The following is a 19,482-nucleotide window of genomic DNA, read 5'->3' as shown; positions in this document are numbered from 1 at the left end:
ATACATTTGTTATAATTAATTTTAACAGTTAAATATAAATATATATGGTAATAATATTATTTTTTTACCGAACAATGACTAGATATTTGGTCACACTCTGGTGAATGGTTGTGGCAGTTGCATTTTTTACAAATTATATTAGTGGAAAACGGATCAATTTGTTTAACATAACCATAATCACAAGTCTCACACGATAGTCCCGAATATCCTATTGGACATGTACAACTCTCTATTCCATTAATAATTTGTCCACTTCCATTTATATCTCCTATATCCATATACGCATTTATCAAACTGAAATCATTTTACGGTAAATCATTATACGGTCAACATTAGGTATAAATATTATTGTAGGTATTATTACACACTTTGATTCTACTTGATTGGTGTGATACTTTGCTTTGATGAGTATATGCTTGATATCAGACAAGATCGATAAAAATTCATCACGTGATACTTCAGTGTTATCAATAGGTGTTTCGAGATTTTTAAAATCCCTGGTCATATAAAACCAATCATTTTCAGTCAAATTCACATTACCAGAAATATTATTGGTTGATCTCAAATTTTTACCTCCGTATGCAATTAGAATATTTTCCTTTGCCTAAAAATACACTTGTTATTAATACACTTTGTTACTTAATATGATTTATTTGATTTACATTTATATTTATGCATTTTAAATATTAGGAATGGTATAACATTTACATAACCAACTACCCAGTATGATTAATAATAATTGATTATGTTAGTATTTCTACTTCATATCTTACTTACAGGAATATAAAATCTTGTATAACATTGATTTTAACAAATAAATATATAAAAATAAATATTAGGTATTTATGCCTTAGAAATTCCATAAAAATAATTTAATAATTTAGGATTTTTTAGAACTTACAATAATTATTACATCTGGATCAAGCATTTGTTTGCCACTAGAATCGCCTCGCATTATGACCCATGAAATACTGAAGTATAAACTTGAACCATAAGAAGACAGTTTATTACCAGTGAACTGAATAGGAGAGAGCCAATAAAAGCTATCAACATCAACTGGTATATCAAAACTACTTATTGACGCGATTCCTGTACTCGAGTCGGTTGATGGAAATATTGTTTTAGTTAATTTTAAATCAGTTATTAACCATCCTTCGGTTTCGTTGATCTAAAACACAGAATTACATGTAAATTCCACATGCAGTTTAAGTAGTTTAATTTTTAAAGTTCATCTTGTAATATGTATACATAAAAAATTTAACCGATTTTAAAAATGATCATAATAATGAGTTACCCTGGTAGTTTTTAAATTTGTAGCAGCCTTGCATATAGACGATACGCCTGAGCAAAAACACTTTTCACAGCCATTTGGGTTCGTGGATTGTAAATTAAAATAGCCTGTCTTACATTCGTCGCAATTATCTCCCGTTACATGTTCCTAAATTAACATTATACATACTTAATACATAGTTTATACTTAAAAACTAAGAAATGTTTAGTAAAAATACTTTGCAATCGCATCGACTTTCACAGGATAAAGGCGCTGTTTTAATTCCACGTTCATCGCAAGCGCATGGCTTACAGTTAGGAAACCCGTTATAACCAGGTGCACACTCATTACATTTGGCACCACCATATCCTTTTAAACAGTTACATAGTGCAATTCCCTTCAAGTGAAATAAAAATTGTTAAAGATTACGTATCATTCTATCTAAACTTAAAACTTCAAACTATAGCAAATAAAACCAATAAACACTTACCGTTTCTTTATCGGGAATACACACGTTGCCATCAGACCCGTCAGGATGACAATCGCACGATAAACATGGTTCAGGATCATCGGGTTCGACGTTTAATGGCCGATACCACCCAATCTCACACACTTCGCAATTCGTACCCATTGTATGTTTCTATAATGATTTAGGTTTTTCATTTATACAAATATTTATATGCAATAAATAACAGATTTCTGTATTTGTGGTATCGACACCCCAAAACAATTTATATACTTACTGAACAGTTTATACAAATTCCACCACCTGAATACGTTCCGTAGATGTCCAGACTAGACTTTTCTTCGTCAACAATCGAGTCGTATTGACACTCAGTGGCGTGACCGTAACATTGACATTTCTCACACATTACCGGACCTGATTTCCACTGACGCTGATTGAACATCGGACAACATCTGTCACAATTTGGGCCACAGGTGTTATGAAGGCAATCACAACTCGGCTCCTAATATTATTAAATTATAAGTATTATTTTTAAAATGGTTAGATTTATATTACTGTGAACCATATATTACTGATCAGTGATAAATATATAGCTATTAAGGTATATTATAATAATATTTAAATGCGGAAAAAATTAATAAAAAAAAATTTGTTTATTAAAAATGTACAAATTAATTTTTGAAAAACCAAAGTTAATATTTACAATAAATTATTGGAACATAAATCAGTAACAATAGTAACTAAATAGATAAAACTTACGGCATTCTCTGAAGTTTGCTTGCATTTTTTTGCATGTCCATTACAAATGCACCTACCCCCAATGAATATATCTTTGATCGAATAGAAAAGCTTTCGTTTAAATGAATTATCCAACATTGCCATTTTGTCGTTGGGTAAAATTATTTTTTGCATTCTCAGTCGTATATGTCGAGCCGCAGAGAAGTCTAAAATTTCAGTAGACGATAAGTTCATGCTATTGTGTCCTTTTAGCAGATTGATATGAATCTGTCGAATAATCATTTATTTAATATCATAATTTTTAAATTATAAACTTATATAATTTATATATTTATTTTATAAATTATAATTTGTATAAAATGATGTTATTTTACTTCAGCGTTTTCGTGAGGTTTGAAACGCGAAAATGACGTAATGCATGTTGCGTTTTGGTGGATTTGCACTATTTTGTCCTTGTTAAATGCTGGCTGGACGTTATATTTTTGAACGCATTCTTCGCCGTTAATGGCAAAATACTGCCACGGTGTGTATTTTACGCCACCGTCTGTTGACCTCTCAAGAATCCAATTGCCAGGTCTTGATGAAATACCAAATTTCATTATAATGTACGACACTTGATAAATCTATAACAATAAGCATACTACGTGTAAAAATAGTGAACATTTCTACAAATTATAGTACAGTTAGAATACGTTTTTAAACAGTTTAAACTCGCCAGTTTAATGTTTTATACATATGCCTGAACAAGAGATTTAGTTTTTTTCTCAAATTTTAATATAATAATTTGAATGATGACAACTTTTATATATTTTGGTTCTTATATAGGTATTTAATTTACTCAAGTGTTTTGCTTTTTCGTTATAAATATTTATGTTTCTGAGATAAAACTAAATAAATAATATGAATGATTATCTAAATAATGGTAAAAACTAGTACTTATATGAAGACTTCACGTTATTTGATACAAAAGAAATCTTAAAAACAAATTAATACAATTTTTTTTTTTTTTTATCATAGAATTATGATTTTCAAATATTAGCGAAATAAGATATTTAAAAAAGAATAACGATTTTAGTTATTTTGTAAACTCAAAAACATTATTCACGGGGACTTGAAACTCTTAAGTATATTTTACTATATACATAATATAATGACATTTTCAAAATATTTAGATTTATTTTTCTCGAATAAATTTATTCTGCTCTACAGTAAGTTAATTTTGATTTAAAAGTAAAAAACACTAATATATTATGCTATAAAATATAAATATATCCATGCTATTATAATAATTAGTAATATAATAAATTTAATATGTTTTCTGTAAAAAATTATTCAACCTTCCGTATGATTTATAAAAAAATGAATTACTATGTAATATAGCAGTGTAAATCTATAACAAAATAAATAAAAAAATTTAAGCTGACATACTGTCTCCAAATCCATTTTTTGTAAGCTATATTATGAATTCGAATCTACATTACACATTCGTACATTCGACAACTGTCCTATTGCATGTTATTGTAGTGATCACTTACTAAAAAGCACTTTTTAAATAAAAAATAAAATTAATACAGTTGTATTACTGACAGCTATTTAGTGTTATTATTGACTTTCATTAATTATAAACATATACTATTAAATATATGTATATATGTATTTAATCAATATTAACAAATTATATATTACAATTAATATTTAACTAACGTATTATCTAAATTTTAATTTCATTTTCAAACTAAAAAAAAAGCTTTAAAATCTATAATATTTTTAAACAGTCATTGAATATTATTTTGTTATTGCAATATGGAATTCACTAATATAATATAATTACTCTTCAATCGAGTAGTTTTTAATATTACTGAACATTATGTCAAATAATTGAATTTAAAAATAATTAATGGTATAAATTAAAATTTTAAAAAATCTGACAATATGTACTTTTATTGTCATTTTGATTTATAATTTCTTTTTATTATTATTTTTTTAAACTTAATTTATAATATAAGTTATAACTGAAGTTAAACACGCATATTATACTTCATATATATATAATATATATATATATATATTTTATGTTACACACCTAGTTTAAATAATTAGTTTATATTAACAATAAAAGTTTTTATTTGCTTACTTATAATTTTCAGTTTAACTTCACATTTTACCTAAAGTTGCCAATCGGCCGGTATTTCACTTCAATAGACTTAAAACACCAGCTGTTGACTTAAACATTTCAATAGCCTATAAAAAGCCAGTACCTATGTCTAACTGATCGAGAGTTTCAACGTAAGATCGAATATATAAATGTATTTTATAATTTTTGTGAAATTGGTTGTCTGTCAATAATAAATAAATCGTACTATCTGTGTTTTTAACGATGAATAGTTTAAAGATCAAATATATTCTGATTCGATTGATAAACATAATGACCAAGATAAAGTTAGCAATTCTACATTTGCCTATAAAGCTTTTTTTTATTATATAATAAGAGCACAATATATTGGATTATAATACCTTTTTGAAATTTAAAAAAAAACTGCAATAGACAATATTACAATATATTGTATTAAAACTGTATTACTACTTTTGATTTACGTTAAAGTAAAACATTAAATAACTTTAAAATAAATAAATATACCTGTCTACATACTTTCAATTATAAAATATTATAGGTACTATTTAGTATTTATTTATTTTTTAATAATGAAAAACTGCCCAAGAAGCAAAAATGGCAATTGTCAAGAATTTAATTGAAAAAAATTAATAAATACCTACACAATGGGCTTTTAAATAAAGTGGGGCATTGTTAAAAAAAAAAAAAAAATACTGGATTGCAATATTATTGTTATTGTTATTTTAATGGTATATTTTTGTTTATTTATTTTCAAAATATACAACACTTAGGTAAAATTCTTAGCGTTCATTTTTTTTTTTGCTGATTTACAATATGCTTATATGCTTATATATTTAGTTATAGATCGGCATATTATAGTATACAGCATAATAAAAAATATACAAACTGGAATAAAATAAATATCACCAAAAGACGTTGCGCTCCTATGAATTCCTTAAGAATTGCCTCGTTTTCAAAGAAAAATCATTATCGGATGCATATATCAGGAAAATCTGAGTAAACATAAAACCGTGTATTACAGCCAATAAAGCAATATTCTAAGCGAAATAAAAATTGAGGCAACTAAATAGTTAATATTAGGATTTAAGCACCACTCCCATATTTAGAAGAATGATATTTTTGAGATAATGAAAATTTCTTTTTGTAAACTATTGTTCAGCGAACAAATAAGATTATAGTACAATAATATGAATATTCGTAGTAGTATTGGACAAAATAACTCTATTAATAGGTAACCTAGACTTAAGATAAAATCAACATCAACAACAAGTCATTCGACATTTACCATGTTTAATTAATTAATTACATTTATCAATACAAAGTGATGTAATATTGGTGTTAATATAAATCGAATTTGACATAAAAAAAAACTAATTAGTAATAAACTAATTAATCATAATTCATAAGTAAAAGACAGGATTTTTGTACAGCTAACACTTCAAAAAAGTGCAGTTAAAATATTAAACGGTGTAAACTCGTGCAAAAACAACATTTTCATTATAGGTAGGTACTTAAAATTATATTATTAATGCTATTTATCTGTTATAATATTATTATTGTTTATTAGTTTCTATTACCTAACTATTAAGTTTTATATTAGAATTAAAATTGAATTGAATTTAAATAAAATAATGATAAACTGATTAAAAATATTTGATTAAAATTTTTCATCAAATGCATTTCAAAGTTTTATTTCTGTAAAATTATGTATTTTTATACATCAAGTATCAACTAAAAATTGTTGTATTAAACACGAGTTGACTACGACTGCTGCTGATAGACTGTATTACTGTATGTGTAATGTGTATAATATGTAATCGACAATCGTAGTAGTATTGTCATTATCTTATTTATGTTGTATTACATCGAAATATATATTATAATTATATTATTATTGGATATAAAAATCCAATATTTCATATAACAGCATAATATAGCAACGATAAAGTAAATAGATGTTATAATATTATAGATTATGGAGCAAAAATATTTGTACAAAAGTACTAAGTAGTACATTGTTATAAAAAAAATCGTGCAATTTTGTGCAAAATAAAACTTTCATTAAATTAATCTACATGTCTTGCACGGGAATCCGATCATTAACCATAAGTATTCTATAATTATTAAAAATAACTAACTATGAATTTGTTTAGCTGTATTTTTTATAATCATAAAATACATTTTGATAATATATTATACTTTGGATTTTCCGATATCTCACTCCACTCACAACCCCATAGATTTTTCTAACATCCTCAGATGTTTTATTTAAAATACTTTTTTATTTCAATACATACCTATAGCTATTGTAATTATACATTTTTTATTCTTTTATTGCTATATTATTAATGAAATATTGAACAATGGAAATATATTTATTCAAATAGGTATTGAAAGATTTAAATTTATTTTTCTATTTTGTTAGAATAAATATTGTTGATAAATTTGCTTATTAGATTGATTAATATAATAAATAGATCACGTTCTCTAGCACGTATTTTGATAGATTTTATGGAATATTCTTCAATGACAGACAGATGATTGAAAACTCAAATAAAACTATTTATCGTCTCAATGACAGTAAAATAAGTAAATAAACACGGCAGATTGAATGTTTGCTAATGTCGGTGACAACAGCTGTGGCTGAATATCACGGCCGTAAATCGTTTAAATAAGATTCGTATGCGGAGTATCGACACGAGTATATTATATATTATATATTTAGGTATAGGTTAGAATACCTGGTTCACTACCAAATGGTAGGCAAGTATAGACAAATGTAAAAATTATGTTTGTGAGGTGGTGGAGGGGCGGAACATCAACGGTCGAGAATGACAAATGGTAAATCCTTTTTCTGTGCAGTTGACGTTTACAGAATTTTTCAATTTCGACGTAATCGCATTGGCAACATAATTTGTTTTAGGTCGTTTGTTTGTTTGTATTTTTATGTTTATTTTTATTTGGGAGGGTAAAGAAAAACTGATCGAGATGATAGACACTGAGGAATAACGGCAAGAGAGAGCCTATATGCACCCTGCACCCACGTAACTACATTAAACATAATAATAATAATAATAATAATAACAAACAATGATAAAGATGTAAACAATTGTAATATTGTATTGTCGGTCGTGATTTTATATTTTCGATTGCTTCTAGTATAATAATTCTTGAAACGAATGAAATATAGTTTTTATTTGCATGTTTTTATTTTTCAACCCAAATTATTATTTTTCTTTGGTATTAAAAAATACAAATTTAATTTAAACTACTCCACAATGCAAACAGAATACAAATTTGTTCGTACATGTAGGAACATAAATGTGATCAGAAGAATCACGTTCAAACGTTAATTTTTCCCGGTCCAACGTAGTATTTTTCACTATTGTGCCGACACAACTTATTTTTAAAATTGTATGAATAATAAAATAACACACATTTTTAAAACTTTTAGCTAAATATAATTATATGTACCTATACATTTATATTATATTTTATTATAATAATATATAAAAATAAAAAAAAAATGTAGGCACTTATAGTACTTATAATACCCAAGAATTATTATGTTTAATACATTTTTATATTTAGTTTAATATATCACACTATTTTCTTCATCAGGAAAAAACTACCTATATAATATGGAACGTTGATATTTATATAATTTACTTACATGAGTATGTTATCAAATTATTTAATTAAATTGTTTAACATTTAATAGTAAAACGACTAAAAATTAATCAGACGTAATGAATATTATGTTTCATTTTACTGAATTATATTTATTCAACGTGTTTATATGAAAATATTTTACAATTTCTGTATACCATTAACGGCTTTAACCCACTCTATAAATAAAATATAAAATGCTATATGATCGAGAGATATTGCATTATTTATTGTTTTAAAATGTATAGAAGTCAACTCCGAGTTATGAAACTTCTTCCACAGCTGGTATATTCTTCAAAGTTTAGTATTGAAAATGGCAGTTTAATAATTCCAAAAATTCCAAGCTTTATTATTATGTTATAGAGATACACACTGCAATATATTGCAAGACTTTTGACTATCTAGATGTTAGTGACGAGTGTATGCTTAAAAATTTGAAGTGATAGGGTGTAAAATATAAATTAAGAATAAAGTGATTGAGAAAACATTAAAATCACGAAAATTTGCAAATAGTTATGTAGTTAAAAACTTATAAATTGTTCTAAGACTTGAACATATTTAGAAGTTGTTTTAGCAGAAATCATAAATCCTTATAAACATATAAATTCACATTTTTTTTCTATAAATAAAATTGATATTCAACAAAGTTTGTTATTTTGTTGTAATTCAAAACAATAATATTTGTAGGAATTTGCATGAAATGTTTAATTTATGTCTTTAAATGTTATTTACTATACAGTAAACACAATTAATTTTTCAAAATATGTAGATTAACTTTAAGCTATTGTTTATTTATACCTCGAATATATTATAGCGTTTTATGGTAAGTAGGTAATAAATAAAAATTGAATAGTGAAAATGTTATATAATATAAATATAATAACTATCATAATAATTAATGAAATTTTTATAGTAGCATCATGAAAATATCATAATATAAAGTTAGAATATAGAGACAGATAACTTCACAACTAATCAATTATTTATACTAGAAATCACTGTCAAAGTTTAGCACTGAGTATCTTCAATCTTCATTGCTCCAAAAGTGTGCTGACCGTAGGTATTCCCCCTTGAGCCTAGTCAGATCTCATAACACAACTCAACTACTCCAAAAAGAGATGATAAACAAAAATCATACCTACGCTATTTTCAATGTAAAGTGTTTATTTTAGTGAAAATATATTTTAAAATTTCGTTTAAAATTAAGAAATGCTCATCATGTTTATAACACAAATCATGATGTATAATAATAAATATATATATATTTATCTATATATAATCGCGAAAAAATATATCTTCGAAATATATACTATATTAGGTTTATTTCCAACTGTCCAAAAGTTAAAATTACACAATAGCAAAACTTTACAATTAAATCGTTTGGTATTGAATTTCTCTGTGGAACTCAACACTGGGTAACTATTACCATTAACTCTTACTATTTGCTGGCTCGCAACCAAGTAATTGACCGCATTCGTCCGGATTCATAGTAATTGTGAGTTAGATGATTATTTTTCAGTCTTTAAAATACTTACGTTAAAATATATATCAACAAAATAATAGTTTATTCTGTTTATAGTGTATATAGTATACGTAATATACTACAGACAGAAGTTAAAATAAGACGCTTTGTATAATATATTGAGTGACATTTTTATTGAACAAGACACATTATTTCAATTTCCATTAACTTTTTAAAAATATTTTGATCGTTATAATTTATTCAATTATTACTTTGTTGAATAACAACATACAATTTTAATTTTATACTCTGAAGCAAAATATTTTTTTGAGTATTTGGATACCTTCATAAAAATTAAAATTAATAATCAAAAGTAGTTTATGAGTAAAATAATATAGTATACAATAGTACATTAAATATTAGAAGTATTTAAAGTTTAAGTAAGCGGAGTAGTAGACCAAAACATAACAATTTACAAGTATCGTCGGACTTTTTCACTCCACTTACCTAAATTTGAATACTTATATCTTATTATTCTTATTATCAAAATAACATTTTTATACTTCAAAATATTCTAAAAATTACTTTTTTTTTATTTTCTCTAAAAAATAAATGTTTTTCAAAAAATTAATTAATATAATGATAAAAAATATTAGTAGATTTTGAATAATGAGTGTTCGATAAAAGATTCGCCTTGTATATTAAACGGATAAATTTCATAAACATAATAAAGCCATCTGTACGTGATCTTTGAATTCAGTTTCCTGACATTCCCTAAAAAGTATATCTTTTCTATACAAAAAAGCGTTATTTTCTTATTTTACATATTATCACAAAACATAACTAAAGAATCCTAGACATAATCACCTAATTATAAATTAAAATTTAAATATAATTTATTAAAAACTATTTTTTCATATTAATATTTTTCTAATATGTTATAAAATAAGATTATAATAGTTATATATATATAATTACAATAAAATACTAGAGTATAAGCTATTAATCGTACTTCGGTGAAAAAATTATTATATTAATAAATAATAATTTATGAGCACATTTTTTTAATAATATACTAACCACGAGTTTTTATGAATAAATCGAATTTTTATGTTACATATTACTCTCATATATTTATTTATAGTGTACTTAATTAGATATAATGTGTAGATTAAGATTCAAGGCTGTAAATAGTTTTGGCAAAGTAGACAGACAGTTGTCTTTTTATGCCAGGCTTTCAGCCATTATTGGCTGTATAGAGATATTTATCCATGATCTAGGGTACAGACACTGCACACCTCTAAGAAACGAGCCATATCGTTGAAGTTGAAGGCTATAGTTTTTTAAACGTTTTGAGATAAATGAAATGTAGTAAGTACTCGGTTTGAATAAAGTTTAACTGAAATGTTTCTCAAGACTAATAATATATAAATATATTATAAATAGTGAATTTATTTTAATTAAGAATACATATTATATTTAAATGGTTGTCAGTACCTATTTACCATTTCTACATTTTTAAATAGTTTTTTCACTTAAGAATCAGTAAAATAAGATATACTATGATACTCGTAACTTGATTTTTGTAGATGTTATCAAATATACGGATTATTATATCTCCAAAAGACACGTACACAACAATACAATTAGTTAGTAAAAAATATTGCAAAACAATGAAATGTTGAAACTTTTCCTCCGGGACATTTTATTATTTCTGTTACTATGTTGAGTTAATTTTTAAAAGGACTCTTTTTTTGACCGAAAGAAAATTACTAATTAAACCATAAAGACCGAGACAGTTTGTCACTTCAAGATGTTTATCATATTCTTGAAAGTTTATTTCATTAGAAAAATTTCCTTCAAATTGTTCTGTAGTATTCTTACGCATTCATTCGTTCATTCGTAAAAAGATTATATTAGTAAGGTCATCACGTTTTGTCAATACAAAAATAAAACGTCAAATTATGATATCTTTTTTTTTCTTTAATTATTATAAATTCATCGAGTTTAACAGAGCATCGGACTCAGTGGCGCAAATCTAAGGGAGCCTAACTGCCCCCCTTCATACTGTTGTCTCACAATATAATATATATTTTCTATTTTTATTAGATACATTTTATTATAATTTATATATAAATTATAAATGAGTACAACGAACTTTTTTTTTAATAGGTGGATATTGAATACTTGTGTTTTGCCCCCCCCCCCCCCCCCCAACATAATTTGAATTAGTTTGCGCCTCTGCGGACAATATCATTTATAGTCATACAAACTCGCGTTTTAAGATATCTAATAGAGTCAATTTTAATGAAATTATTTAAAAATTAAAATGTATGCAATATGCATACTGTCAATGCTTGTTTTGTTGCGTGATTATTAAATTACGTAAAAAAATTGTTTGTGATTTCAGCTAGACTGCTTACAAGACTTATATAGAATCGAACTATTGTAGAACATAATACCGCATAATATACATAATATATAGGTAAAACGGCGTATCCATTTTTGAATATAATAATGTGTATAAAGTTACATAACTTTTATAACTATTTATAGTACAAATAATCATGTTTTTAATTTTAATTTTTTTTTAAAACAGTTCAAATTCTTAGTTAATTTAATGAACATACATCTGCCCCTGCGTCGTGGTATCAAAAATATCGTATAGAAACACTCTTAACAAAATGCGTGACTTGTGTATTTTCTATTAAGTAGGAAGCTTTAGAACTAGTAGTTTTATAATATTAAAGGCGTGTTTCAAAACGGCTTGAATAAATAGAGTGGCCGTGGTCTATGATCCATAAAGTCAGATATTTCCGAGTAAAACAAACATTTTGCATCACATGTTTTTATGCAATTTGCGACTACAGCTCAATCTCTCTCACCTGTCTCAGGTCGATCGTGAACGTCACGTACTGGTACTGATCACCGTTGTGCAGAGACGGGCTCTGCCACCATGTGCCCGCCGTGGCGTTGTCTATCGCGTTAGCAGGGCCGTGTGTCTTGGCCGGGTCACCGGACCGGGAGTCGCAAACTCCGCACTGCTGTCCCGCTGAGCCGAACTTGCAGTACACTTCCGGTCCGTTTTCCGTCTCGCCACAGGTTGCGTTCGCCGTCACCACGGCCCGGGATGCAAGGTTGAATATTTGTGGATGAACGGGTTTGATACCACCGCCGCCGCCGCCATCTGCGCATACATAAAAAAAAAAACGTCACGATTAATAATCCAAAGATAATACAATAATGGCAATAATAATAATAATAATAATAATAATACACATGTAGTTTTTGGCGAGTATACTTATCAAATAATATACAATGTGATGATCGTATTATTTAACATCATTGTGCTACAATATAATACGTAGGAGATGCTAAAATTATGTAACTATATTAGAAGACTTTTTTTAAAGCCCTAGTATACATGTAAATTTCACCGTAAATTTAAAAAAATAGTTTGGTTTTTTTTCCATTTTATAAATGGGTTAAGTACGAGAATAATCGGGTGTATAAACAATATAGTTACTGTAGGCACAGAATAGATTAGATCAGAATGGAAACTCTGACCACCCAAATTTTAATCTACTATCATTAGTTTCTCAAATAGCAAAAAAATAAAAATGTTTTATATTATTTCTGTATTAGTTGGCTACTCTGTTTATCTAGATTTTTGCATAGTAAATAATTCAATCGTGAATTTTTGTAAACAAAACTTTTTATTACAATACAAATAAAAGATAACCTTTCAGCTTAAAATCTAAAAAAATATTGTTTTCTTATATATTTATCGTATTGAAAATATTTCGTACTATATTTTAGATCAACAGTATAATGAGCCCTTTCAACATGGTGGACCATACTCTCAGGTGGAAAGAGCTGTGTATTTTATCATCAATTTATTCTGATTTTATCTATTTTATAGTATAGGTATAAACTGTGTTTTATTTTAAAATGTATTAGTTATTTAACCGTAAAAGTATTAATAGTGTGATAATGTTTATTCTAAAAAATAACATCCTCAATGTAGGTAGGTATTCATTATTTTATTTATTTTTTTAAGCTTGTTTATATCACCCCCACAAATTAATTGCCGCCTTAAAAAACATTAATTTATTAGCAACAATCTGGGCCGAATTTATAAACGAAATTTGTATTTTAACTGCTATACATTAAATTTGCATTACATTTAATCAACCGAGTTTACAATCGAAGTATTTGTTATAACTCCTATGTATATATTATTATTTTACAAGTTGTCCATTCCAACATTTACTAAATGGTTAATAAAAAAATAAACCAGGGAAAGTCACTCTGTTATTAAGAAGGTGTCATCTGTACGTCTGTATGTGATATTATATATTATATATTTAGTAGAATCTACTCAGTACTCAGTAGATCACTGCAACTGTAAAGAATGTGCTAAATTTCAATTCAATGATAAACCATTACTCATGAAAAACGATTCTTAGAAGAGACGCACACTATCAACCTTTATAATATTATCTAAGAACACTTTATCATAATATATACTTAGTATTAATTGTATTCAAAATGTAATTGTTTATTAGAATAGCGGTACCTATATTAAACTAATAAAATTCAATTTCTTACACATACTTTTTTTGAATTGTATATTACAAAATAATTAAAATTATAGATCTTCATTTAAAATTTAAATATTCAACTTTATCTAAATTTAAACTTAAAATGTCACTATAAACAAAAATATGCATGTTTACTATTTTTGAAATTTTTATATTTTTCTAAAGAAATCTATGATTTTTTGAAGCAATCAGCCTATTATAAAATTAAAATTTTGATAGATTTTTAATTACAAAATAATTTGAAAATTCTGTTGAAATTTGAACTACAAACACTTATAAAAATAAATTGTATCTAATGTCTATGTTGTATCTTGTATCTATATATTTCTAATATTTTTGAATTTTTATTAGTACAACTTATGTAGAAATGTAGAATATTTTACAAGATTTTCATGAATTGTATTTAAAAATTCAAAAAAATATATGTTAAAATGACCAGAGGAGTGGCATGTTATCTCAAATTTTAACATTTATAACTGCAAATAGGTAATTAACTTATTACTAGTAATTTGAATTTTGTATAAATATACTCCAAAAAGTATTTTAATTATTTATTTATAATTATTTAACTATTTATAATAATGGACACAAGTTAACGAAATAAAAAAAAAACCATAAGTTATGATAAAATAGGAAATACAACGTTGAAGAGTCTCAAGTTATCTTATGATAAAATATTTTAAAACTTTGTTTTCAAAAAAAGAGTTATTCATAATTACATTTTGTAGTGATTTAACGGTATTTGGTGAAACCTGCAACATAAATCTTTAATTTTTAAACGCGAATCAAGTACCTATTATGATATAAATAAAATATCGTTTTCGATATTATGTCGAATTGAATACTTATATTAGTTATTGAATAAAATTGTATTTTTATGTCTTATAAAAGAATTAATTATAACTAAAATACTAAATTATATTATAGTTAAAAAAAAAATCTAAATATATTATTTTTACTTTTAAGTTAAATATGGATTAAAGTTAATTTATAATATAAAATAGTATAACTTGTATGTCTACCATTATACGTTCTTTAATTTTCAATAAAAATCCTGTTATAAATAACCTAGACAAAGTATAAAATAATAAAATAATATAATAAAATGGTGTAATAATAGGGCTGTGAGTCGTATTTCAATCGAACAAAGAATGACAACATTTTTTTATAATAAATCGTAATAATATTATTGATTAGGTTTGCTATGCATCTACTGATTACTATTTACAATAATTAGAATATCAATAATTGCAAGATCGTTAATATTTATTCATATTCATTTATTTTTAGTAGGTACCTAACTAAAAATGTCGAATAAGCAATGTTGGCAATTACCCGATTCCGTCAAAATAATGACCGTTTCTGCACCAATAAAAAAAGGGTTTGATTCTCGTTTCAGTTAATTTACCTGCTACCGTTAGGGCTTAAAATTATTTAAAGAATTCTAAAAATAAATCAAGTCAGAACTTTTCTTTTATGTACACAATCCCATCAAAATATTTGTATAGTAAGTATAATATAATTAAACAAACATATACATATACATTATACATACATAGGTACTGAAAACAATTGAAACAATTTGCATATAAAATGTTGACTAAGTTATACAATTTTAAATTAATTCAAAATATTATGTAATTCCTTAAATAACATAAAAATATTTAAATTTTATTTCCCTAAAAGACAACTAATGCATCAAACCCGCTAATTATTATCAAAACTAGGAATACTAATGTAAAAAAAATACTAATAAGTTGAATTGAAAATAATATAATAATTTTAAATTTTAATTTCATTTAATGTTTTGATAAAAAAGTTACGAAAATAATTTTAAAAACAATTGAAGACAGCCATTTTACAGTTTATTTTTCTAAAAATGTCGAAGTTTCAATATTTTATTTTCATTATCATCGTAATTTTTAATATTTTTTTATTTTGTTTTAGGTAAGGATTACAAATAACTGTGTGCAATAATAATAGGTAATTGTTATGATAATTATTATCATTGAAACAAGCAGGCCATGTGTTATTTGATATCACTGGAACTATGGTGTTAAATAATTCATATATTTTTTAAAACTAGAAAAAGTATTAAAAATAATGAAATGAATGAAAATAAAATATAAAAAAACATCAACATTTTCAAAAAACAAAGTTTAGAAAATGGCTATCTTCAATTTTTTTCAAAATGATTAAATAAAAATTTATATTTTTAACTTTTTTACCGAAATTTTAAATGAAACTAAAATATGAAATATTTATATTCCTTGACTCTATAAGTCTTAAGAAAAAAAAACAGAATTATGATATATCCTAATGTATGGGTAAATCCTCATGGGACGCCCTGTATATATATATATATATAATATATATACATATAATACTGTTACTACTAATACATTATATTTAAATAAAAATAGTTATAATGGATGAATATTTATTTTCAGGGAAGTGTGCTCTAATTTTAAAATTTATTAATTATAGCTGTCGACTGGATGATTAAAACAATTAATAAAAAGAACTTTATTTAATATACCTAATACCTATAATACAAATAATAAACTAACTCGGTCAGTTTAACTATAAAAATAACTTATGAGCTAAATGAGAAAAAATAAAAATAAAATTAACTACACATTTTTAACTACCTACCAGACCTAACTATATCATGAATGGCCCCTACTTCTATAATTACTCGTAGTATATGTTAAGACACAACATATTTTATCACAGCAAGTCATTTTTATTATTATTTTATTCAACAATTTTATTTTTTTAACATATTTTTAAAATTAAAATAATTTTTTTTTTGTAATTTGGAATACGTGTTTTAAAAGTTTGATATTTTGACCAATCTTTACAATACTCCACGGTAGTTTTTAAAATGTTTATCTTTGTTTATCTAATCAAATCCTTGCAGGTGAATGGAATATTGATAGAAACATTTGTTTTTAATTTTAAAAAAATAAACATAAATAACATAAATACATTATAATCAAACATTGTTTCAATTATTATAGTTATTATCAAGAGGAGTAATTTTATAGCTAACACTATAAAACTAATTTGACCGAAGGAGATTATTCGTGAAATGTTGACACATTCGAATACACTATGTATGAATTACATTATAATTATTGATTTTTAAATTTCATTGAATTATGCTTCGAGACTTTGAATAATCGATCATGATCTTACTCCTAAGTGTTATAATGTTGTACTATAAGTATATAATCAAACAATTACAAATACTAATATTTATATCTAATACCTACTTGTCTTAACTATTATATGATATATTATAATATAATAAGTCATTCAATGTTAAAGGTTGTTATAGGTCCCCATAATCTAATATTCTAATTCAAAAAAAATAATCATATTTATTGAACCACATATTAATATTATTTTTTGCACATGAGTTGGTATGTACCCTATTTTACATCCCTAATGGGTGCTCGTGTACATGTCTTTTCGTGAACAATTGATTTCGACAAATGATAGCTTATTACATTTCATTAAATTACAATAACGCATCATTGTATATAAAGTTATTCAGGCTATCATAAAATAGCAAAATAGTAAGAATAAGTAAAACAGTAGAATAGTAAAATAGTAGACTCAAAAACTTGATTTTATAATAGTCAATAGGTACATTTAAACTTGATCAACAAAATTATTCGTCTTTTATCATTTTTTTTTTTTTTTTTTTTTTTAAGAAGGATATGCAAATTTCATAATAAATTTATTATGTAGTTAATATTAACATATTGATCGCATCGACAAATTTTTATTGTTATTAAATTAATAATTTTTTTTTTTTGATTTTCAATACACTTGGTAAGTGGAAACAATGATGATATCATTTTAACGTAAACATAATTAAATACAAGTAACACAGCAATTCACAGCAAAATGTTATCAACTGTGTTAACGTAAACGGTTTTTATTTAATACCTATTTAAAACAATAAAATAAGTTTTGATTCAAACGATGTAATTTGTTAGAATATATCGTTTTTAATGTCATGTCTATAATAATTGCTGAGGCGTAATAGAAACTTTTCATTATTTAGCATTTTAAACGCTGTCGAATTGTATTAATCTTTTAGAAATGCTAAAAAACAGAGTGATATTTTACCAAACAACGCTCATTATTTCAAAATCCATTAATGTTTTTAATGTTTATTTTAATACATTTGATATTTAGTCAAGTATTTTATGAGTTATAAGTGTTTAAAGTTTAGGTAATCAGAGTTACTCTAATACTGTTGTAGACTAACATTTTCCAGAAAAACTCTGAACTTCTTCACTTTGCTCATCTAAAATTTGAATAGGTATTTGATGAATTATCAGCTTTAACTCATTGTGACTTGACCAAATTTTAATTTTTATACATCGAAATACTCTGAAAATATTTTGCTCCAGAATATGAAATAAAAAATGTACCTACGTTGTTGTCCAAAAAAGTAAAAACTTTTAAAAAAATATTATTTTCATTTTTATTTTGATTGGAAAGTATGTGAAAAAAAAATTTTTAAACACATTAATAGATTTTTAAATAATTAGTGTTGTTTGATAAAATAACCACCCAGTATATTTTTTTTATTCATTTTTATTTTTTTTTCAATCGTCTAAATTTTATATTTAACATTAAGTTTCAACTGTATTTTGTATCGTCAAAATGGTTACACGATGCTATTATATATATTATATATATATACCTATTACATATTCGCCAAATCGTAGACATTAATACATTGTTCACCAAGAATCACGTTTCGAGTGGCTTAGTTATCAATATTATGCACATGTTCATCTTCCATCATCTTTATAGAAATATACCAACAATTTGAACGCTTCTATGAAAATGATTGTGAGTGTAATGTATGTTTGGTAACTCTTAATAAAACCTTGATAAAGTAATCACGCGATGTATAATGAATAAATATTCTGAATTTTAATCAATATTATTATACCTACCTATAAAATAATTAAAATAGGTGTATCTACTAAAGAAAACATCTAACGGTTTATTTTCCCATGTATTTAATATAATGTAAAAATTTAAAGATTTTGCTCTAGTATAACCTTATAAACTAAGGTCTAAGGATGGATTTAAAGCAAAGATCTGCAA

The 19,482-nt window shown here is 25.1% G+C and overlaps 1 protein-coding gene across 1 annotated transcript in view; it reads right to left on the bottom strand.

Annotated features, from left to right (window-relative positions):
* LOC114132102 (laminin subunit alpha-1) overlaps positions 1-19,482 on the bottom strand; it is a 51,794-nt gene that overhangs the window by 13,301 nt on the left and 19,011 nt on the right. The window contains exons 2-11 of the mRNA XM_027997493.2: positions 12,625-12,926; positions 2,849-3,097; positions 2,496-2,741; positions 2,014-2,238; positions 1,761-1,910; positions 1,509-1,667; positions 1,295-1,438; positions 902-1,168; positions 369-604; positions 69-294 (exon numbers count right to left, since the gene is read on the bottom strand). Of these exons, the coding sequence (XP_027853294.2) occupies positions 69-294; positions 369-604; positions 902-1,168; positions 1,295-1,438; positions 1,509-1,667; positions 1,761-1,910; positions 2,014-2,238; positions 2,496-2,741; positions 2,849-3,097; positions 12,625-12,926 (2,204 nt within the window). The remainder of the gene's footprint in view (positions 1-68; positions 295-368; positions 605-901; positions 1,169-1,294; positions 1,439-1,508; positions 1,668-1,760; positions 1,911-2,013; positions 2,239-2,495; positions 2,742-2,848; positions 3,098-12,624; positions 12,927-19,482) is intronic.

This window comes from Aphis gossypii, chromosome X (assembly GCF_020184175.1).
Source record: "Aphis gossypii isolate Hap1 chromosome X, ASM2018417v2, whole genome shotgun sequence".
NCBI lineage: Eukaryota > Metazoa > Arthropoda > Insecta > Hemiptera > Aphididae > Aphis > Aphis gossypii.
Note: the sequence above shows the minus strand (reverse complement) of the source record. Positions and strands in the feature narration are given on the sequence as shown.